The sequence below is a fragment of the Tenebrio molitor genome, chromosome 3, assembly GCF_963966145.1.
Source record: "Tenebrio molitor chromosome 3, icTenMoli1.1, whole genome shotgun sequence".
Lineage (NCBI taxonomy): Eukaryota > Metazoa > Arthropoda > Insecta > Coleoptera > Tenebrionidae > Tenebrio > Tenebrio molitor.
Window position 1 is genome coordinate 21,887,637 of NC_091048.1, and position 24,734 is coordinate 21,912,370.

The window sequence follows — 24,734 nt, forward strand, 5'->3', positions numbered from 1 at the left end:
TAGAGTTTGAACATTAATATTGAAATTTTTTGGTGTAAATGACAATAATACACTGAAATATTGATAAAAATTTTCTTAGAGGTCTATTAAACTACGAGTGCTTTAAGAGATAGCCATAAACGACTCCAAATTGAATACAATAATAGACCTATTAGAGACGCAGATTCTAAAAACAACATTTTCATATCTAAGTTTGAAGTATGCAAGTAAGTAAGTAAGCAAACATAACAGTGGTATTTGTTATACATGAATAAAGGTACAACAAATTTACGTGGAAACCATCAAGATAATTAAAAATGATCGAACTTTTAAAATTCTGTGAAGTGGCAAAATGTTTAATTGTTTAAATTATTATTTTAACTTAAAATAGACAAAATTGTCTGCAATGTTGGCATTTTATTTTGTATAAATTTTTTTTTACATACAAAAACAACAGTCTTCGAATAAAATGCATTCAATAATAGTTACTTATGTATCAAGGGCATTATGAAGATGTTTATGTTCGAGGGCAACCAGTTTAAAAGGTCGAGGGCCGCCAGGCCAGAGAGTTTTTAAGTTGCCCGAGAGCATAAACATCGAGTAATGCCCGTGGTGCATACAACGTTTTATGTTTCACTGCATTTGAATTTGTGAACATTTAAAAAATGTATAAATTGTGAACTTGATTTTGCTAAATTTCCTAGTTTACGGTGGCTCGTATCTGTGACTTGTTTGAGCGGGCGTAATAAGCGGGCATTATGATTTATACGCCCTAGGGCATTATAGCCTACTTAATATATCTCGTCAATGTATAAAAAACAAATAATGACTCAGTGAAACATAAAGAATATAAAATGTTGTTTGGTCGTTAAAAAAATATTCAATAAAAATATGATCTCGCAGAAACTTTTTTTTATTGTTAAAAATTAAATTACAAGATGGTAATACATATTTCGATAATGTGATCAAAAACAGAAACCAATTAATATTTTTTCTAAACTCTAATTTGACACTTTGCTTATGGAATAATCATCAACTGAAATGAAAGAGTGAGTGAAAATGTTTTTGTGCGATAAAAACTTTACAGTTCTTTTGAAGAAACAACGACCGCTGTTCTAATACAGGGTCTCCCAGAACTGGCGGACCAAAATAACACGGTGAAATTATTATCTTCTGGCAATAATAGGAAAAATATTTTAAAAAATCCATCCTCATTGGATTTTAAAATAAGAAAGTTTTTAATTGACCAATCGCGTGTAGATATAAAATTACCTTAAAAAATTATATTGGTAACTATCGAAACAAATTTGATTGTTGCAAAGACATTATAATTGAATATTATGTCATAATAAATTATTTCTGACAATTCTGACAAGTCATTAAAAACGCGTAATGTTTATCGCTTCAGAATATTTTGATATGCTTGTCTTATATGGACAGTGTGATGAGAGTGCCACAGCTGCTCCTCAGGAGTACGCAATTCGTTTTCCCAATAGGGAACATCCTAGCAGAAATACTATAACCTGAAAAATACTATAACCTAAAAACGTCCGTCATTGCACAAACAATGCGGATACCCAATAATGCATATGCATCATTTGAAATGTATCCATAGTTACAAATAAAGCAGGAAAACTAATTGATAGGTAACTTAACATCAACAACAGCATTGGTCAGTTTAAATTGCTTCTTTCCTAATCACTATTTAAGATAGATTTTTTTTAACATTTTTCCTATTATTCCCAGAAGATGATGAATTCACCGTATTATTTTGGTCCGCCAGTTCTGGGAGACCCTGTATACTAGAGTCCAATACTTACCTTTTTGCGATGACGTCGTTATCTAGTAACTTCACGTATGTATGTTTGAGCTAGGATCAGAAACAAATTTGAATTGATCATAAATAACTAGGTATTATGTTTCAAATTTGTTGAACTTTGCTTCGAAAGGTTATGTTCGTAGTCAATGTAATAAGTGAAAGAAATGAAAAATTGTCAAATTGACAGGAGCATAAAATAACCACAAAGTAACCAATAATAAATAAATTTCTGTCGTTTCAGTAGTGAGAAAGCGAGGAAGGAAATCGTGACGTCACCTCAAAAGGGTAAAAATTGGACAGTTTTTACTGTTTTTCAATCTGGTATTTTAATCGAGTAATTTTTTTTTCGTGTTTGGTTATCATTATCAATACCTACATAAGGAGGTATGAATTTTAGGGTTCAAATCATATTTAATTTTAAATCTGTTTTGAAAATTTTGCGGAAAAAATGATAAATATATTTTTTTTTAATATAATTTTTATTCGTACATTACACAAGTAGTTTCGTACATCTCAATTAAATATAGGAATGAAATGAAAAATGAAAAAAAAAAAAATTGAACGAGTCCTATTTGTGAAATACGTGGATTTCCATAACACCCGGTATACATATACATATTTCCTATATTTTTACATAGTACATATTTAAGTTGTCAACTACTGAATGGAGTGTCTAGCTACTTGCAGTCGTTGCATTCTGTTGCGTGAAAGGAGAAGCGTGTGATAAAAATTTGAAATATATTTTTTAAACTCCATTTTTTACAGATTTCTAATGTCACAAAATGCGGATACTAGGTAGGTGTATATTTACCGAAAAGGTAGTACATAAAAACATCCGCTGCTTTCAAATGTCTTCTCTATTTACTGATTTTACGGTGTTGGGCATTTACAACAGACGCTTACCTATCATAAACGTCACTCAATAGTATTTAGTGGAAAACATTTTGGTAAGTACGGAGAATTTGGTTTTTTCCAATTTTGTTTTCTTGGGATATCTACATAGTTTGAAAATATTTTTTTCACTAATTTCCTGCAAAAGACCCATTTATTGTAAAAATATACATTCTACTTACTTACTAAATTTGTTTCTTCTAATGTTGCACATTTTCTCTAGTGTTTGGTGGTCGCCATCTTGAAATATATTAAGTTTATTTAAAAGAAACTTTTTTGTAAAATTTGTAAAACAGTACATATTAGAACAAGGTCATAAAATCTCTCTTGCCATCAAAAAACAAAAGCCTTTTTTGAAATCAAACTTCCTCATTTGAAATTTACCAAATAAACAATAAATTATATAGGTACATATTTTAAAAGACACATTTTTTTTAATATGATCTTTGGACTGATGGTTCTTGAAGTATTGATTTTTAAAGGTGAAAACAGGCTAACAAAGAAATCCAATTTTATACTACACAAAAATTCTTTAATAAGAAAATAATATTCATATGTATGGTTGAATATCAATATTTCAATACCTATTAGTAATGTAATTTTTAATGTCAACAAACTAAAAGAACGTTTGAACATTTACTTTGATGGTTTTTGCTGGAGGAATATTTTAAATGATGCGCATTTGAGGCATTCTTTTAAGTTGTTCAGCGATCAAGAATTTATTTTTTGTGGAAATTTCGATGTTAATTTAGTACATATTTCACTGCCGTCCTCTTTTCACTTTAAAAATCGATATCTCAGGAACCGTCAGTCTAAAGGTCATACGTGGTGCATACCTATACATTAATCAGAATAATGACCTATCGCAATTTGCAACAGAAATGACTTAAAAAATTATGTTATCGGTATCGCCCAGAAAGGTAGAGGGATGGAAACATGAAAATTATCTGAAAATCCGAGTTCTTTTTTGGTAAAGAAACTATTTCCGTAATCCCAAATGTTTATCACTGCCGCTAAACTGAATTGCGCCAAGTACAAGGTGATCAGTTTCACCAAGAAAACTGAACCTCTCTTGTTCAATTACAGCATCAGCGCAGGTTTTTGAAGAATAGGGTACATAAATGTTAACTGGTAGTTATAATATATACCCACCCAGAGGCTATCCTAACGAGCTTCTTTTGAGACAACTTGGAATGTCATCACTACTTTCGAGATGTGCTGAGCACTCAGTGGTTTTTCTGTTCAAATTGATGGTCTTATTGACTGCTCAGATTTGTTGTCACAAGTTACTTTTGAGGTAAATCGTCCAGCTTGTCGCACGAAAAACATTTTCTTTCTTCCCTGCCTGATTATGCCCACGTCAACAAAGTGTCAAAAAACTGAGAAAAAAATGACAATTAATGTCATACAACATGATGATAGGTTATGATATTTACGACTGTTTTACAATGGAGCATTTTCGATTACGTCAAAGAATGACCTTGACGACAAAAATTTATTGCTCGCGACTGTACAAATACTGGACTCTCGTCGCCGGTCGTCCGGATGATGATCAATTATGAAAACATTGAGGGTATGGTTGACATATTTTGGTGTGGCATTGATGCTATTAAGAAGTGCTATCTTAACCCTCTAATTAGAGACCTGCAATAGGATGCTAGTTGCTTGATATGGGTTGAATGAAAATTTGGTAATTGTTCACTTTAACTACTTCTGGAATTTTCGCGTTTTTTCTGGCTAGACAGCCTCAGGGCGTCCTCCTAGATCGTTTCCCACCATTCAAACACTGTGCAAATGGCTTTTTTTTTCTCTCTTGTTGTGTTTCAAGGTCGCGTCAAGGTCGCGCCAATGTCTTAGTATAACTAAAGGGTAAGGAAAATTCATTTGCACAAGGTTTGAATGGTGGAAAACGATCTAGGAGGACGCCCTGAGGCTGTCTAGCCAGAAAAAACGCGAAAATTCCAGAAGTAATTAAAGTGAACAATGAAAATTTTGTTGATTCTTAATGACTATTTGGTGGTTCGATCGTTTTCTTTCTTTTTTTGTTTTTGCTTTGTCTCTTACCACTTCATCTGTGCTTTGTGTTGGTTGACTTGACATGTAATTGGGGTAACCTGTTGGTCACCTTGTCTAATAATAATAATAAATGTAACGACTGCAAGTAGATAAACTTTCCATTCAGTGTTTGTCAATTAAAGTACATACATATTATGCAAAAATACTACAAATGTAATATGATAAAGTGTTGTAGGGTAAAACGCTAACGGCGCTCCAGCTACAATAAAATACATGTAATTTGTGTTTAATGTATTATTCTTGGGAATAAAAAAAAAATAAATGAAAATGCAGCGACAAAAATTCATTTTTCCTTTTGTTGCTGATTTTGTGAATAAATAAATAAAAATGTATACAACACCGCATTTCTTTTTTTGATAATTAAATTTAAAAAAGTAATTTACGCAACGAGCAAACTAAAATAATGCAAAACATATTTATTAACCAGTCGTAGAAAATATATTTTTCATATTTTTTTCTAGGTATACAAGCGAATTCATAAATAGTTTAAACATAAATATGTAGTTTATAAATCATTTCTGCGACGGAACATTTTAGGTCTCTCAGCACAACAAACTATTTGTAATACCTGATCCTGTTTTTTTCAACAAATTCAAGCACGTTGAATTTTCGTCGGAAGCTTTCAAATTGGTCATTTGACAATAAAGGCACATCAGCCATTGTGATTTCCTGCACAGAGTACCCTGGCGGCAAAGTTGACGGTAGAATATCTCATTTGAGGGTGTACATTTGCGAGGATGCATCTGAATTTTGCTAATTCGTGGTCAAATAATTACAACCCAAGTAGCAATTACCTGGTTATAATCCAACTGTATGCTGTAAATTTGCCTGCAGTAATCCAGCTGTAGTCAGCTGTTAGAGCGCTTGTGACTTGCGCAGCAGGACCGAAATAATAGTGGGGTCGCAAATGTTTGGTACTCGATTCAGCCATGTTGAGTTGAGTTTCAGTTCGCAGCGAACGGTTGTGAAAGTTGTGCATTGAGTGTCACAAATTTACAACTTATTTCCTTATTTTTTATTTACACAGTACCCTTGTTTTAAACGATTCCTGCTAAATTAATTTACGTTGACGCGTTCGTTTTCGGTTGGAAAAGCCTAAGTGTCTGGAAGTGTGGTAACATGACGGTGAAATTGAATTTAATCGCAAGTTCTCTGTACAAGGACTTGGAAATTTGCATTAGCCATCATCGAGTTTTCGTTTGAAATTCGTCCAGTGACTCCTCACCATGAAAAGTGTCAAGTACTAAATAAATAAATGTGTCGCCAACAACCAGGAAGGGAAGAACTCTACACAGTCCGTGTAAATAATAATAATCGTAAAATAAAACGCAAGGATAACAACTAGTGTCGGGTAACAATCAAAAGGCATTTTTGAAATTCTCGATCGGAATTAGTGACACAAATTGGCACAACAAGCTCGGTCCTGTCCTGCATCCACACCGAGAGACTGAGTAATGCATGCGGTGGCGGTGCGCTGATATCGGTGAGATCTGAGGGGCGAGAAACACAGGCGAACTGGTGCAATATTTGATGGCTGTGGTGGGCCCCAGCCGCCACTCAAGGGTGTCCATGTCCGTATCCATGAGTCTGATGCAGGGTACCGCCGGCCCCACCGCCGGAGGGCAGCAAGGGGGCCTGCACGCAGCGCAGCCCTACTACCACCCCCAGCACGCCGCAGCGCCGGCACACACCCAGGAACAAGTCCAACCGGACAGGCCGATCGGATACGGAGCTTTCGGAGTCGTTTGGTAAGTCCCCAGTCTTTGTTGTAGGGTCGGTTGGGGTGCGAAACCGACCCAGAGGGTGGATTTTGCCGCGAGACGGAGGGGCGCGAACTAGGGAGAGAACGTTACGACCGGTCGTTATTTTCCAAAAATTTCATTAGCATTTCTGATCTCCACAAAGGACCGAACGCGACTCTCCACACTATCAATCTCCACGAGGACGACGTGACATTCTATCAATCACTTCACCATAAATATAAATAATATCGTTTACTTAAGGTCGGCTCGTTCTGATAAAAAGGGCCTTTGACTGGCCTCACCGACGGTTCTGAACGACCCTCTCGCTCTTTCCGCCAAATACTCAGCCTTACAAATGCACCCGAACGGTTTTCGCAAATAAATTAATTACATTATCTGCACCCATTCAAGATAATCAGTGGCAGCACACTATAAAATTTAACGGAAAGATAATCGCTATTTACGTCTTAATACGTTCAACATAATCTAGCAGATAACTTTATCGAACTCATTGAATTGATTAACTTGCCTCTGTCACTTGGAACTTTTGACTCGTCTTAATTTCTCGCACCCAAAAATCTCCTTCTGTTGTCCCAGTTTTCATTTTGAAGATATGTATTTTCCCCACATGATTTTACTCGTTTCCTTCTCATTTGTCAAATCTTTAATCTGTCCTTCCACACGTTTCAATTTATCTATTGACATTCTCGAAGAAGTGGTCATCACTATCAAAAATATTTTTTTTAATTACGGAACAAGCTTTGCATACTCAGTTTCGATGCTTACTCATGTTGCATGACGAGCATATCCCATGCCTCATTTTTTTCGCACTCGCTCAAAGTTTCAGGGAAAATGCACTTACGCCAACACTTCCTTGAATATCCAAGTTTTTTTTTAATCCAGACGTATCAGAATTCCACGTGGATTGACAAGAGATATGAAAGTTCAAGGCCAGCAGACTAGCAAATTCAAGAAAAACATGGTTTTTCGCAGCTTATTTCATTTGGTAGAGTCGGTACTCGTATGCCTTATGGACATTTTTTTTTCAGTAGACACGTTCATTTGCAATTAATGTAAATAGCCTTTAAGTTGATTCGAGGTTAATTGTGACGCGTTTTGTGAAGTGCTCACCTTGTCCCTGACAGGAACTTGAGATCATGCCAGGACGAGTGAACACATTTTGGGAAAAACGTATTTTACCAAATCGGAAACAATGAGAGTAGGACACAGTTTACACGCAGCGTGACCTAAATGTTCAGCGTTTCTTAAGTAGTCCGCACCGAACCCGCAATAAGAGTTAGAACAACAATTAAAAAAAATTGTGAAAATTGTTATGCACATAATGTGTAGGATTTTAATAATTTTGCGCCTCCATTCGCAGACATACCTAACGATCGTCGGAGAGAAACTCGATCAAAATTACAAAGGTACAGTCAGAAGTCAATTATTTGCGATTGTGCGGTTGATTAGTGTGGAAATGAGGTCTTAAAGGCAGCCAAAAAGCGGATACATTGTGGGGTATCGATCGGCGCGATGTCTTTTAAATGAAAGCAGCCCCAAAAGAATCAGATTTGGACAACTGATTACTATTAGAGATGTAAAAATATTTTCAAATGTAAATTTTCATGACCGGAGGATAGGGTCATTAGCTTGTTGTTTTGCATTTTAAATAGCGGCGCCGAAGTACGTACCTAAATCGAATTTCAACTCCTTTACTATAAATACGAATTATCTTCTGTCTTTTTGACCGTGTCGTTTCATTAAACGTGTCCGACGCGAGCATTCGTCATTAACGATATGAATCATATCAATTTTTCTCACCGCGATAAAGGACACTCTTTATCTTCGCGGACTACTACGAGTATAAATATTTGGATATACGAACAAAGACGCACCAAAAATAAAACCACCTTGTCTCTCGTTCTTGGTAGGTCGATGGCCTGACGAAGAAGTTTTTAAAACAATGCGTTTGGATTTACGCACTGGACGAATCCGACACCAAAACTGACGGAAGCCACCGCCACCGAGGTGCAATAAAGGCGGCGGAGGCCCGGTCGTATATTTTATGGACGAATAAAATCAAATCCGAGATAAGGAAATAAGCAGCAATTTAAAATAGAAAGTTGGACGGATCTTGTTTTTTTTTAATTGATCAAGTCGCGTCTAAGGATGACCACTTTTCGTCACAAATCGCCAGGTTAGTTTTTTAATTTATAAACACCTCCGTGCGATAAGATCGACGAGGGAGCACCGCGCAGAGGTAAACGACTTTATGGTTAATAAAAATTAAAATGACCATTCCTACATAATGAGTGTCCATTCTTGGGCCCCCGTCCGTGATTTTCCCAACAAAGAAATGTTTTTTCGTGTTCGCACTCGTTACTTATCTCGCTGAATAACCATAAATTCCTCTTTATTTCAAATTAGTCACGGTTTCAACTTGGCGGAAATTTGGCAGGGAATAACTCACATCTCTTTTGTGGTGAACGTTCAACTTTTAATTGGAACCCGAACAATTTGGGGATTTTGAACCCGACACTCTCCTGCCACAACAGAAGGTGGAAATTTTCGGAAACCGTGCGTTGTCCTGACAGGTGCAGCGGTCCCGGCAGCGAATTGCACAAGAGTTTCTTTTCAATATTTAGGACACTTTATCCACGAAGCACTGTAATTATGTACACTAAACCTTGAGCGGTGTTTGTTAACATCGTGCTCTTTTAGTGAGGTATTGTTTCAGAACCAACATCTATTTTCAAAGTTTACGCACGAGATTTTAAAAACATTTTCTCGACGAGAAATTACGCTTGCAAACAGATGTTCACTTGGTATGTGGTGGGCTACACGTACATTATTTTTGAAATTTATATCGCGACACCCATTACTCAAACCTACAGCGTAGAGCACATTTAAAAATTTTCGATATCGTAACGGTATTTTTGACGATCATGATTATTGTTATTCGTTCCTGTCCGACTGCAATGAATTGCGTGGTTTAATACTGTAATTATCGTGCGTACATATCGGTATGAAATATAATCGAACTAACCAGAATTATTATCATAAGCGTTTACCAACCGGTCACCAAACCACTAGACAATGGATGGTACTGTCGTTTATCCTTCAATAAACGGATCTTGAGGGTCCTTTGTGTGGTAGCTTAGAAAATGAGTGCTCCGATCGGAGTTATAAAGTAGTCGACTGTAAATGTCATGAATTATAAATTTTGCTTAAGCTGCCTTTAGGCCTTCGGTTTCAAGTATTTAATTCCGAAGTAGGTAAAGTCTCTTTGTGCTCCAAGGGAATGTGGCGCCTCACCGAACAATTATTATCGATTCCGGAATGTCACTTTATAATAGATCGTAATAAAAGCTGGGGTTATCTTGCAGTGCACTTCGAATTTCAATTGATATATTGCATAATATTGGTATTTTATGCGGGATTAAAGTGGCTTTGTTTTTGCCAACGTTGATAACGAGTTAGTTTATGTACCATTAACAACCTAACGTTAGTGTCATGTAGCAAATGAACGTTTTTAATACCGAAGTGTTTACAAACTGTGATTTTAAAGTCCTGTCGGAACAGACACATTTTCGGCGTAAATTGAAATTTCAGTACTTTTGATTGGTGCATCTACATCTTAAATTATGCACACTCATCGTGTCATGCGTTGGACAATTTGACCTTTCACGGAAAACATTGCAAGTTCTGAATTAGTTCGTTAGAGATTTCTCATTTGAAACAGTTCTTTCCAGTTTGAATTGACGTTCCATATTCCTTTCCTGCGGCAGTCATTACGCTTCTACTTAAAGCACTTCGTCATTATATTCATATTCTATTTGTAATCTAATTGGATATTTTTCATACATTAGCAGAACTTTAATTACAGTCGATGGTGTTACCCAACGTACCTTTGTTATTTAACGCTTGAAAGACAAGGGGAAAAGTTGTTATGTAAATTTGAAAAAACTCTAACTTGGTATAAATAAACTGGTAAAATACAAAAGGGTGTGCACCTGGGCGCACGCTAATTTCTGCCGAAAACGTTGCGATAATTGAAAAGTGTTGTTTCAGATGCCGAAATTAGCACCTATAAGCACTAAATATTAATGTTCTTGGAATATCGGGTACTGTTAATTAGGCGAGCGTGGGAGCAGTCCGTCTATAAATTTCACGTGGGGTGAAAACTGATCAGCCGAAGGAATTCGTATGCGCCGACGCATATCACTTGATCACATCAAAAGTCTTTAGAGATCAAAGCTTCGAGATTTATTTTGTGATAAATATCCGCGTTCGGTAAAAATTTCAATCGTTGTGGGGTTGTCGAGGGCGGCGCGGGTCAGAAATGAGTGTGAAATGGAAAAATTAGTTCTTTGACAGGTTGTAAATTCACACGTGAAGCAACACGTAGTCAAAACAAAATTGTATCATGAGTTTAAACTGTGAAACGCATATTTATCTCTGACACGGTTATTTATACGGGATAAAGGGTGAGTTTTATTAATGCCCACCGCAAAAATTTAAGCAAACGATGCGATCAATCGTGGAAAAAAATTTTTGAAAATTATTCTCACGAGAGTCGGGACGTATGTCCACCTGTTTATGAGGTAGATTAAAGCCGTAACAGTCTCATTGAGCCTTTGGTGAGATGGCAGCGTCGTAAATTTGGCGCAGATGCGAGCAAAAATGACACCAAGAACCCACGCTCGTCGAGTATAATTCCGAGATATGGAATTCGAGTTTTTCAGAAAATGCAGAACCGCCTGCATTTTTCTGGTACCTGCAGGTCCACCGTCCTTGAGTTGGACGTCGGCAGCAACGTCCAATAACGCCACAAGTCGTACAGTTTCTAGTTTAGGACGAGGATATAATCCTGTTTGTACGGTCAGTTTTGCACAGAGTACCCGACTAGTTGTCTACGATCCGATCCAGGTAGATTTTAGATCTGGTTTCAGGACAAAGAATCAAAACTAGCGGTCGATTCTGAGAAACGCGACCGAACATCAAATGCTCCGAGCTAGGATCAGACTCGACACAGAGAGAATCGTCGTTTTTTCCCCCAAGTCGATTGACCGTTTTTAATAAATCTAATTAATTCCGGAGCATGCTGTCGGTGAGTCGACTCCACCATGTGTATGTAAACGACTCGGAGTGGTTAAAAAGTGATCTGGTGGGCTCGCAAGAAGAAAAAAACACCGCTGAGGGCGCGTACGGGCGCAGCCAGCTGTTGTCTTCGGGCAGGTGGTTCTACATCTGTCTGATTGGGAATGGGTTCTCGACGTAAGATGATCAAAGCACGCAAAGAAATAGTACCTCGATGTATCTTAATTGGTGAAAACATGTTACCAGCACGTATACAAGATGCTTATAGGGGTCGGCGGTTTTTTTTCTTTTTCGGCCCGCGGTGACCGCACTCGGGGACAGCTTTCGATCAAACGTGCTCTAATCTTTACATAATTCGTTTTATTAGCAATTAGACTGGTTCGGTTGCATCACAGCCACTCGTCCTGTCAGACATCCGAAGACTCTAAAGTGGCCAGCTTATTTTATTGTCCAAATCAAGCCATTCTCATTCACTAAATCAGGATTATAGATTTTTTATTCCCGTTTTACTGCTGCATAGATAGGATGCACGTGTCTCTTTCGTCGGCTTTTGTAAACAGGACACGGTGGGGCTTTGTCTGATTTGAGTTATTACGGTAACGTTCCCAATGATTTTGATAAGCGTTGCTCGGCTTACGTTCTGTTTAAAAATGTTTTATTATGTATGCCCTCGCCATAACATTTAGTTTGTTTACGGTATATTACAGTTTATAGCTGATTATAGCTGCATACTATCTTTATTTTTTACCGAAACGGAAATTTTGTCAGCACGAAACGAGCTTTCAGCTTGCAACATGATAACCAACCCAGGGACTAATGTACTTTTGCGTGGACTAATTGCTCAAGTCCCAATTAAAGCTTTTCACAAATTACATGGTGAAGCCACGGATAAAAAAATTGTTGCAAAAATTTAAAATACCATACAAAAACATGAGCACCTTTTGTGCTTTCAAAAATTAAATTAAATCTCATTGCATTAACCGAAATAAAGGTTGAAAAACTTATCCTCATTATGTCTCGTTTTTTTTTTCAATTTTACTCATTACTTGTCACTTTGACTAAAAATATTTGAAGAATTAATATTGCAACAAATTAATTTTTTACGCGTTTATGGTGATATGTATCAGAAATTGTTATTGCTGTTTTTGGTGTTGTAGCAAGTTGCATACTCAGTTTAATAATTATCTTAGGTACATACGTTGGAACCCAACAAAACAACACAAAACAAAATTACATAGCAAGTAAAGAATATATATTTTCTTGCAACCGTACGCGAAACGAGCACTTCGCTTACCTAAAACATGCCGCGAAATCCAATTTCGCGGCCGTTGCTTTTAATTAAACTAAACGTCATTTTAATACATACATATTTGATACAAATCAGAGTTTCCATGTAAGACTGTCATTTAGATTTTTCGAGTATGAAATTAGAAACCCCAGAATTTATTAGCTATTTATGCACCAAGGGCGTTACAACGATGATTACGCCCGGAGAACGATAAATCCAGCTCGAGGGCTTTAGCCCGAGAGATGGATATCGTTCGATGGGCGTAATCATTCGGTGACGCCGTGGTGCATACAAGATTTTATTTTTCACTATACGTGTTCTTAAAAAAAAAAAATTGGCATCTTTGCAATTATGAATTGATGAGGGCGTTATGAATTCATTACGCCCGCTTATTCTTATTACGCCCTGTTTTATATCCCGGTTGTTATGGACATGTTTACGTATTTCGTATCCTAGGAGTTATCATGCAATTATACTAAAGTGAAAAATAAAATACTTTTTAACTCTGGGGGAGTACCTACACGAAACTGAAACATCACTTTCACTACAATTTTCTTCCGACATTTTTACGATTACTTATTTACAAAATGAATTGTTTTACTTATGTCATTTCTATAGCGCCATGTAAGCCGAATTTATATGTATTTATTGACAGTGAGTAACTTTAGTTTGTTCGTTTTATAATATGTAATTACAAATTTTCGGTTGCACAGAAAATGTTGTGTACACCTTGGCCGCGAAAACCTTTAACATTCTCGAGGTTGTCGTACCTCGGCCGCAAGCGGCCTCGGCGACAATTTTTCTCTCGTTACGTTAAAGAATGATTTTGCGGCCTTGATATACAAGTAACTATGATTGTGGACATTATCTTTAGACCAAAGCCACAGACGATATGTTATTGTGCATTTTATTACCAAGCAGAATGAATTGAAAAATATAATTAAACCAGTTTTTCTAGGTTCATTTTCATTATTATTGCAACGTGCATAAGAAAAATCAATATTAATTTTCCATATTAGAAAATGAAATAAAACTACTTGTTCTGTTTGCTTTAAAAATGCGGATAATTTTGCTCGTTATCCTCGAGGTATTTATTGAGGCTTGATAGGAAGAGAACGGGTCAAACAGTTCGTTTTTAACAAAATTTCGAAAACATGTTATTATCAGTGTTTCAAACGAACGGAAGAATTTATTTGAATTACAAATTATGGACACATCCAAAATATAAGTCAAAAGTACAAGTAAACAAGATTACTGAATTCTTTTCAAGATTCTACTTAAAAAATTTCCACAAAAAATAAAAATGTTCCAGATGCTTGCTTCATTTTCCAAATACTAATTTTGTTGTTAACCACCTTCTGAGCAAAGTTAATGTCTACAAAATTATACTCCTTTTTGATATTTAAGCGTAAGATCTTGATAGTTTCTCATAGACGGTTTCTTTCAATTAAATTTTGCTCTGTATATAGCGTTGTAATAATCAATCCTGGACGTGTCTACACCGACTGCTGGACTATGGAAGGACAAAGCAATTTAATCGATCACAGAATGTCAAGTCATAGTTGTCCGATAATCCACACCGGACATGCAGCAATGTCGGTCGTGGCATTATTTATGTTAGTGGCTGTACAAATTGATATACGAGGGTGGTTCATCATTTATTTATTGCCTCTGACAGAAGCAAGCACAAGAGTAGATAAATCCAAACATTTTTTTTTCTTAAGATGATGACCTAAGCTAAGACCAACACATTTGGTGATTCAAGTCACCCATTTACCTCCATCACCACTTCATCGTCATTGGGGGCTAGTGAATAGGGAAATTGCCTCGTCACTATTTTGAAACCGGCAAGAACAACAGCAACGTTAAATTGTTAAAATCTTCTCAATTTTTAATCGATAGCATTGGGTATTTAAAAAATTACGGTAGCTTAATACTCTCTGATTATATCCTGTCTACAATGCAAATAAATAATGAATCAAAAGCACTCCATCAGGACCCCAAAAAACTTTTCCTGCTGAAGCCATTGCCATTCCACTCCACAGTTTCGTATTTTGACTTTCTTTCAAGAAGTTTGTCCGTATCGTGATTAATGATTGCTAAATTTGCCTGAGAGGTCAGTTGTTGAACGAGCTTCTGTTCCGGTATCCACGGGCAGCCACCTTTTTAAGCTTAGTTCATTGTGCAATTTTACGCTACATACAGAATAGCCACAACTCTGTTATAAATTCCATTGTGACTCGTCGATTGTGGACCAAATTGGTGTTTTTTGTCACATTTCTTCAGTGTCCAGCACCTGGTGTGTATTCCATATTCACAAGATTCTCTCCCAACTGGTGTAACCTATGAACCAGTTCTTAAATTCTTGATGCGAAGATTCACCTAATACTTTTGTCATATCCTTACTGAGTTTTTGCGGCGACGTTTTTGAAGAAAAGAAAACAAACACCGCTGAACAACTGAATTCTTACTTATACAGAAGAAGAGACATCAAACAAATTCACATGTTTATTAGGTGGTGAAGAGTTTTTCATTTTTCGATCAACGCCTCCTTCAGCGCCTGGAGCAATAAACAGTGAACCACCCTGGTAGATCCATGTTGTGAACGTACAAACGAAAATGGTAATCTAGTTCGGGCTGAGGTTATCCGTGCTGAATTTTCCTTTCCATCGAACGTGTTGCAGATAATTACTCAAAAAATCGTGATTGCGTTGCCTTGCTGTGATGTAATTGTAAAGGGAGAAGTTTTGAAACTGTACAGCTTTGCGACGCCGGCTCCGTGACGTCACTAGGAACGTTAGGGTGTCCTGGATCGATGCTACTTGATGAGGAGGAGGGGTTTAGGGGTTCATGATCATAATAGTAGTACTGATAAATGCAACAATTAATAGGGGACTTGTGTGGAACTTGACATTCTGTTCCTCCTGCGCCAACCAACGTCAGCAGTTGTTTTTCCAAATCGAACAACAATTTTTTGTACGTCCTGCGAAGCAGTACAATTTTGTGTTCACGAATTTTTTCCCATGCATTTGGTCAGGTTGTCGAAGTGAATCAACAAGTTAATTATTGTCGATTGTTAAATGCAATTGGCGAGGCAATTGGTTTCATGTAGTTGCTTGGAAGTTCGTCGCTATTGATGAATGGGTTTTATTTTCCAGTACGCGCGGAAAAGTCGGCAATTTTCCGGTGTTCCCACCGGCATCGGATCGAACACGCATCGATCGCGTTCCCAAGACAAGTTCCATTTTTTGACAGTGCATCACTGCGGAATTTGGGTCGTTTCGTGTAATACCACGTTTTTCCGCTTTCGTTTTAAATGCTAAGCAGTAGCTAATTGCCACATAAATTAAGGCAAAAATTGTAGAACACGGCCACCAATTGGCATCAAGCTGTTAATTAATCTGTTTTGCAAATCCAGTATCCAGGGTTTAACCGATTTTTATTCAAATCATGCGACCAATCATGTCAAATGTGATTCAGCTGGCGTCCTCGTTGCCGAACTGTCGAGAATTTCCCAAAACGAGAACAGAAAAAACCTTTTTACCCGGTCTGGTTGTGTGTTGTGCGGAATCAGCGTCGTCAAATCATGACCATTAAAATCGCTGTTACCATTTTCCCCGCGACCAAGGAAGATGTGGCAGGTGACCTAGTGGCACACTTTTGACTTATGACACAACATACGATTGCCTCAATGGTTACGGTTTCAACTCGTGGCTCTACTTTTATTTTTATACTTTCCTCATGTATTCCCATTGTTAGCAGTTTTAGGGCCAAGGTTAATTGGCGACCTTTGTAACATTTCCGCGACGAGCGCCCGGCGAAATCGGTCCAGGAGGTGCAGGTGATGGCGTCGGAAAAATCACACGGCGACAGAATTTTTTAATCGACTGTTAACCGTTGGGCAGGTGACGTTCCCACCTGCCTTTCAGTTTTTACCAAACATGAGGGAATTATTAATCCGATCGGCGCCTTTATACTTTTACATCTTACGGCCACCGACGTAACAGTTATCCCGAGGAAGTCGCGACGGTCTTTTTTCGACGGCGCAAAGGTGCAACCGGTAATAACTCCGAATACTGTTAGTGGGATTTTTTTGGGCAAAATCGAACAGTCCGATCGAGCAATCGAGTGGAGTTCCGTTACGCAGACACCGACGACTAATGGCGCTGATAAAACCAAGAAATAGCATATGTCGCCGTCGCCTATAAATATTTAACTAGTGCATAGCTTCCGGCGCGGATTACAAAAAACTTCTAGGTATCCATAAACAATCTCACGCAACTTTTCTTCCTTTGGTTGCGCTTCGACTCCGCCAAGACCAGACGAACTCATAAGCCACGACTCGTCGTCTGACAAAAATCTACAACAGCCAATTTAGCCCAGAATTAATCGACAGACCCATTCCCATGACTGATTTATTCAGATCTTTAGTTTTTATCTCGTTGTTGACACAAAACCGAGGATGGCCCGAGTGTGAAATGGCAAATGGTTTTCTTCTAATGTTTGTTTTAAACGGTTTAGTGTCATGTTGATTAATTTACGTTCACTGCCACCGTAAAATTTTCGACGATTTCGTACATCACGAGAATTTGTTTCGCGTCTGGGTATCGTCGTAGGGTTTTTTTGTTGCAGCGCAAGAAAACTTCATCCGCCGCTCCTGGGAGACTTTCTCTCGGACAGCTTCGAGAAAAGGTTTTACGGTGTGATCTCGCGATTTTCGGAACGCTGGATAATCACAATAAAATGATGGTGTCTTGCTCCAAAAATTACTTCGCTTACGTCACGAAGCACTACACCAGTATTATTGCGGCCATTATCCTTGCGAAGCTCTTCGATTTAATTTTTTATAACTCCTCGGGACATCCTTCAAAGAACGACTCTTTTTATTCTACACAGTACGAAATTGACATTACATACTTCCAGCTGAAATTATTCATTTTAAAAAAATCAATTGTCAAAGTGGTTGTCATGTTGGTATAAGCCACTGGTTATTTGATAGTTATTAGATTAAATGAGTTAAATTAGTTAAATGAGTTTCCGAAAACAAGGATCTAACACAACGAGAAAAATTGGCTATGATTAGATTACGTGAAGAAATGCAGACAGAAAAACCGACCATGCTAAATTGCAGTAAAAATGCACACATCATATTCGAGGAATTTAAATACATATATGGGTTCGTCACTGCGAGGAACTGATTAGAGAGGACTGGAAAAAATTGATGGGAAATCTACCAATTGAGGACGTTCCTCTTCCGCAGAATCATATTCGGATTGGGGGTTAGATTCTGAAAATAAATAGGTAAACTGCTTATACAGAGCGCTCAGAAATCTGGTAGCAACTTCTACATAAAGTGTCACAAGATGGCACTTTCAAAAAGCCAAATTTGTTCAATCTTGCAACATTCAATTTTTGAATTTTTTCAAAAGAATATGTTAAGGATATTTTCCGAACAATTTTTACCCCGTATTTGAGCACTAAAATTTGTCGAGATGTTGCTCGAAGGGTTCAGTTATGCATTGAGCATAATGGTGGTCAATTTGAACAAAATTTAAATTTGAATGTTTACGTTTGACAGTTCTTGACATTTATTTATCTCAATTTAGATAGCGGCGTTGCCATGCATAAAAAAGGTCTCTGTAAAAAAGTGTCATCTTGCGGGGCCAATCGAAAAACTTGCTACCACATTTCTGGGCGCTCTGTATAACCCATTAAATAAATTCCCATTTTCCTGTATATGTTCAGTTGCACTTTTCAGTGTCATTATCGTCTTTATTTCTTGTCTTTTGGTATAAAATTTGGTTACACCTGAAACTTTTCTGACTTTTGAAAATTACTGATATAACGTCAAACCTGATCTGGGGAGATTTTATGATAGATGTCCCGAAACGAAAGGTTTTAGGGTGGTACAGCCTGGTCTTTGAGGGAATTTTGACATTGATAATTGATTTAAAAAAAAGGACTAAAGTCCATTCAAAAATCAAGAAACCACCATCTGTTGCTTTAGGTTGGTAAAATTTAAAAAACCCTAGGTAGATATTTTTTCATACTATGTTGGTAACTATAAATTATGACATTTATTTGATTCAAAATAAAATTAAATTTCGTTTATATTGTTTTATTAGCAGCATGTTTCATTTATTTATTGATTCTTATTATTTTTACTTAAACATGCCCAGAAAAACAAGACACTTCATAAACATTTAACCTCAAAATTACAAGTCTCACCAAATTTTACACTCGACAGCGTTGCCGATAGTAATTATCGAGGAAAATGGGACGTTGGTGGTTTTTTGATTTTTGAATGGACTTTATATAATCTGTTTCAAAATCAAAAATCCACCACCTGTTGAAAAAAGAAATCCCTAGAAAAAGTTTAATTTTTTTGGGTTGGCTCAACCTCCCGCCAAAATTTGACATTGAACTGTTGAAATGAAACACAAAATAATTATTATGTACAAAAAGGTTTTAGCTACCAGTACCATATCATACTTTTTGAGTGAAATAATAAAATGAGAATAAAAAACACGATGAACTAGGACCAAAACGACTGTCCAACAGTTTTCTTTCATAACCCCACTTTTTTCTGACACTTGCAGACACACTAAAAACAAAAGTCGGCGACGTTGTCGGTTGTATTTTCGAGGTAGAATGCACTGTTAGTGGATTTTTGATTATGAAACAGATTGTAGATGCAAAACTTTGAGTCTATCGTTCCCCACAAAGACCTATTCTTGTCTTGGCGAAAATTCCACTATTTTTTATCTGAAAACCATGGCTGCTTTGCAACTTAAATGGCGTCATATCGTCACCTCGTCTGTAAATTGACATTACCCCACGTTGTCGATTGCACAGGACAGTTTAGATAGCTTAATTGGGTTGTCGTCTTAGTGAAGAATTAATTAGTCGCAATGTTTATTTCGCTGTTTTCGAAAGACTCGTCCGACTCCGTTTCGAAGGACCCCTGACGATTAAAAGCTCAGTTTCCATTATTTTCCCATCAGTCATTCCCGACAATCGATTACAATTACCAAACAGCTTTCGGGAAAATACCGACTACTTATTGTTGCAGATAACGATTATTTATTGGGGTTGCAAAAACCGCGCCTACCTCATACACCAAACGCGATATTTATTTGATGTAAATCATCAATAATTTACAATAATTGTTCAATTTATGTTGCGTTGACGTGTTTACTCCGTCTTGTAAATTTAATCCGTTATAAAATAAACGTCAGTGTGGATTTTAATTTCCAAAAATAACCGATCAGTAAACACAGGGAGAGCTCGTGGTGGTCAACTGTTTGCTCGAATGAAAAGCGTGGAAGTAGTGATTAGTAGTGTGCAATCTGGGAGTTCGGATTTCGGGGGTGGCAACCCTTGGACCCCATCTGAGCGTGGCGGCGTCCCTTTCATTTGTGCAACTACCCTAATGTTTCATTTTTTTTAGCAACGCAGATATCGATCGGTGCTTTGTAGGTTTATGACGAGGAGAAATAACAAAAAGACCTGGTGGCATTGGTCGAGCAAAGACTTTAAGGTCGCTGAACGCAAACATCTCCGAGCCGGTCTAGAATATAATTATACACTTTTAATATCCACATCCGATTCAGAAAAGCATAATCTCAAGTTATTCCGCGAGTCATGAAACACGTACGCGATACTATGCAGAGCTAATTTGATATTCAAAGTTATTCCCTGAGAAAAGTTCGAGTTTCCTTCCTGGTGACACGTGTGCATCCTCGAGAACAACGCCGGAGATCCATACCAAAATTAGGAGGTCATTGCTAATCTACCAGTTTTAAATGGACGACGTTGCGGGCCCGCGAATTTAAATTCTCACAGCATTCAACCGTTCAGCATAATAAAAAAGTGAAACACACCAATTCAGAACTTTTCGAATTCAACGCACCGCTAATTTGTATCACAATTAATTTGATCTAGACCAGAAGCACTTCCTTCAACTTTGCCTTTCCGGTCAACAGACCACTGGTAAATTACCAGTTTTTTCGGTGCTCGCTGTTTGGCAACTGAAATGGTGCTCTTTCGAGTGAAAAATTATCAAAGCGATGATGTTTGGAAGCTGGCACCGGTGCACAGACCGACACTTTTTTCGAGTTCATCTGCAAGATGACTTTTGACCCACACGTAATGACAAATCATTTTTGTCGTATCGTGTGTCAAAATTCAAAAGATCATCACACTGGGTGCATGTGTCAACACATCACCGCAAAAGCAGAGTTGATCAAACGCACCAAAAAGTCTCAGGCCAGTAGGTTCAGCGGTGGCGCAACAAAAGCGTCGAAAGCTCTCGATTTTTTTTTTCTTTTTGCATAATTAACGCCAGCTTTGATTTTATGCGGGATGAGGGATGGCCTCTCGTCCGCAAGTAACGCATCGGCGTTCTTTATTTAATTTTGAGGTTATCAATCTGACGGGGATCGTGTTGTATTAGAAAATCTTCTCCGTCAGTAAGGGTGCGCAATGGGCTCGGGTTCGATACCCGGGGATGCTATATCGAACGGGTCAGTGCGCCCTCTCGCCAGTTTCCAAATTATATACCAAGCCATCTCCGTGACATGAAGTCTGAAAACCGACACGAACCCAAGGTGAACGCATCCTTGTTGGCCGTCTGCCGTCGAGGAAATTGGTATTGTTCACAATCACATAAATCCTTCATACTTGGGTGGAAGATGAGGCGTGTGCAATCATATAAATCTATAGGAGACAGAGCGTTGGGCGAAAAATGTACCACCGCCGATGCCACCCACAAACACCCGTAGACTTTTCAAGGGGCGGCGTGAATGTTTATCAGAATTATTGTCTCAGGGAAACAAAACGGTAAATGCAGTCAGGTGTTATTTCAACTAATGTGTTATCTTTACGCCGTAACGCAACACTTAGTTTTAACAGTGTAACTGTAAATAAGTCCTGACGTAGCGTAACACGCCGTCGCGTACTGGAAGAGCTTTTGGAAAACGTCTTGGCCATGTGTGCTGGAGTGGTACGACGCCAAAACCATTTACTCCCGTTTTTGCGCCGCCGTTCTTTTTTTGTAAGTTGCGCTTCGATCGTCGTCTGATCACCAATTAGTAACTCGCAGAAAGTTTCTTTATTACACGTGACGACGTGTTTTAACTGTTTTGTAAAAATCACACTCGTTACGACCAATCGCAGTCTAGACTTGCCCAATTAAATCTTTAAGCATTGTTTAAACCATTTTTGTAGCAACAGTGCTTGTTGCGTGGTTTTAATAAATTAACGTTTGCGCTCGTTTGTGAAAAATACAAGAAACAAGAATAGAAATTCCAGTCTTGTGAATAATTGAATGATTCCCTTTTTCGTTCTTTCTACTAATCTCGCACTTTTCGATTCGGCAAATCGAAACCTGTGTTTCCGAATGGAGATGGGTCAGATTGATCATCATAAATGCATAATTTCGGTGGGACATGAATATTTATGACGACAGTGCCAAAAGAAACATAAAATCCAGTTAAATAAGCAGTAAAAATATATTTATCTGATGAGGAATAAAGAAACTTGCCTAGAACAATGTGTAGTGAAACACATACGATTTCACGCTTTTGTCTAAAGATACCGTGTCATGTAGGATATTTTATATGAGTGAGCGCAACGGCGGCCATTTCAGTCCGCAAATCAAGTCCATTTCACTTTGTAAATCATCGATTTACATGAATTTAGATTTAGAAAGACGAAACGTTAGATTTACGTCAGATACTGAAATGGTTTTGTTGGTCGCGCAGAGGTCGTTGCGCTTGCACACGTCAAATAACAGGATCAATCTATTATCATTAAAAATAGTAATAATTAGATAAGGCATGTGTCTAAGTGTCAGCGCACTCAAACCTATTACACATAAGCTTTTGTTTCAATAAATGGCTCAGGTTGCGTTACCGGTCGGAAAAGCCCATTTTTATTAGTGTAATCGAACCGTGTGTATCAAACTCTTTGAACAAACACATGCATTAGCTTTGTCTGAAACGGCATAAATTTAGTCCGAAAACCTACTTATTAACTAGGTTGTAAGCTGCGATGATAGGTGTAAGTTAAAGTGTGCTGAAAGTGAATCGTTTGTGCGATGCAAAAATACCTATTATCTGCGGTTCTCGGAAAAATGCTCTACCTGTCAGTACGCCTGCCACACGTGTCGCGCCTCCAAGGAAAACCTATATTTGTAACAGTAAATGACAGTCGTAGTCTCGGAAAAGACGTCATCGACTGATTTTTTCCGAAATTATGTAAACACGATGAAAATAATTAGCAGCATGACATTCGCAAAATACGTGACCACTAATCGTTGTTTTTCTCAAATTGGAGTTTCTTATGGAGAAGTCGGCTTATCGATTCCCACGTTTTACAACGTTTTACAACACTTCCACGGTTTCTTCGCCAAGGATAACCTGTGCGTTTTCAGTTCCCGGAAGGATGTCTTTGGGAAAATCGCGACCGAATTTACAATGCAGATGAATTTTTTAACAGCAGATAAATCGGCACTTTTGAACCGTCAGTTTTGAAGGTTAAATGCAGTTAATAAAGCGTTGGTACTTGCTGTTTGCCTAACAGTACCCAATGGGCCAATATACTTCAATTTGTAAACGGTTTCTGTCATAAAACCTTCCTGAGACTAGTCCGTGTTTTCCACAAGAAATTTTTATGTCAACCTTGGTATTGCATTGCACCCATCCGATTGAAAAATAATAATAAGAAACATGTTGTGTGTGAAATGTTGTGATTGAGATAAGGTTGCGATGTTTAGTAAATATTAACTATTGTAAGTACGTATCAAGAGTAGACACTCAAATAAATAAAATATTGGAAAATATGAAAAATTATACTCTTGTGGAAATCGTATCAAACAAGTGAGATTAAGGTTTTTACAGGAAAAACGAAATGTCTGTACTAGATGTCCTCTACTAAATCACTTTGAAATTAACCTAATGGATTTACTAACAACAACACTTTATTGAATCCCCTACTGTTTTTTTTTATCGTCGCTCTGATGATGACAGGTTTGATGTCGAAACGCGCGTTAGCTTTAGAAAAAAGTGTGTTTGGTGTAAGGCAATCAATAAAGAGTTATTGTGGTCCATCAACTTTCATTTGTATTTGCTATATAGCACTGCAGTCAGTAGTTATTCAGTTTTGTAAACCTTTTAGCAATCGAAAAGGTAGAAGGGTTAATTATACCAACCACCGTAGTTTTTCGATACCTTTGTTAAGACAATTAAAACATAATTATTTGTTATTGTTTAAACTTCTTTAAATTTAAATTTCTTTGACCGATATCGAAAAATCGTGTTCGAGATAAGGTCAGATTCTGATTGTACTATCCTCAGAACATAAACAAAAGACGTTTTGTGCGTGTGTATATTTGTGAAAATGATTTCCTTCACGATAACCACTGCAAAAATGTATCGACTTTTTTTCGTTTTGCAAAAATGTTTGTCTAACTAAGGGCTCTAAGCGTATTGATTTTGATGCCAATCGCATCAGTGATTTCTGAAATACATATACATAATTTTGTTCTTTTTTTTTTTTTTGTTCACGATAACCTCTGCTTCATTTGCGGTAATTTTTCCAGAAATGCACCGGTTCTGCAAAATGTTTGTCATAGTGAGGACGCAAGGCCTATTGATTTTGGTGCCAGTCGAATCAGTTGTTTTGGAAATATGTGCAATTTTGCACAATTTTGTATCATGCGTTCAAATGAAAACCTGGGCTGAGTAGGCGTTGAAAAAAGTAAAAAAGTGTAAAGTTTGAATTTTCCGCCGTTTAACACAAATGACATTAAGGCCGGCCTTCAAGTAAATTTATCTGG

At 37.5% G+C, this 24,734-nt stretch overlaps 1 protein-coding gene and 1 long non-coding RNA gene across 7 annotated transcripts in view; one reads left to right on the plus strand and one right to left on the minus strand.

The window, feature by feature from the left end:
* The first annotated feature begins 5,685 nt into the window (after positions 1-5,685).
* The window catches only part of nmo (serine/threonine-protein kinase nemo), a 38,633-nt gene continuing 19,584 nt past the window's right edge, over positions 5,686-24,734 (plus strand). For 4 of the 6 annotated variants that reach the window (XR_011157636.1, XR_011157637.1, XM_069041798.1 and 1 more), the window contains exon 1: positions 5,687-6,513. Coding sequence is in view for 4 of the 6 variants with exons in the window: in XM_069041798.1 (XP_068897899.1) it covers positions 6,296-6,513 (218 nt within the window). In the remaining 2 variants the exon portion in view is untranslated. Of the gene's footprint in view, positions 6,514-24,734 lie in introns of all 6 variants that reach the window. The other 2 variants (XM_069041796.1, XM_069041797.1) reach the window with 1 other exon arrangement.
* On the minus strand, positions 17,297-18,023 carry LOC138126121 (uncharacterized). The gene is made up of 2 exons (XR_011157639.1): positions 17,813-18,023; positions 17,297-17,759 (listed from the first exon to the last, which is right to left on the minus strand). It is a non-coding gene; the product is annotated as an uncharacterized lncRNA (long non-coding RNA).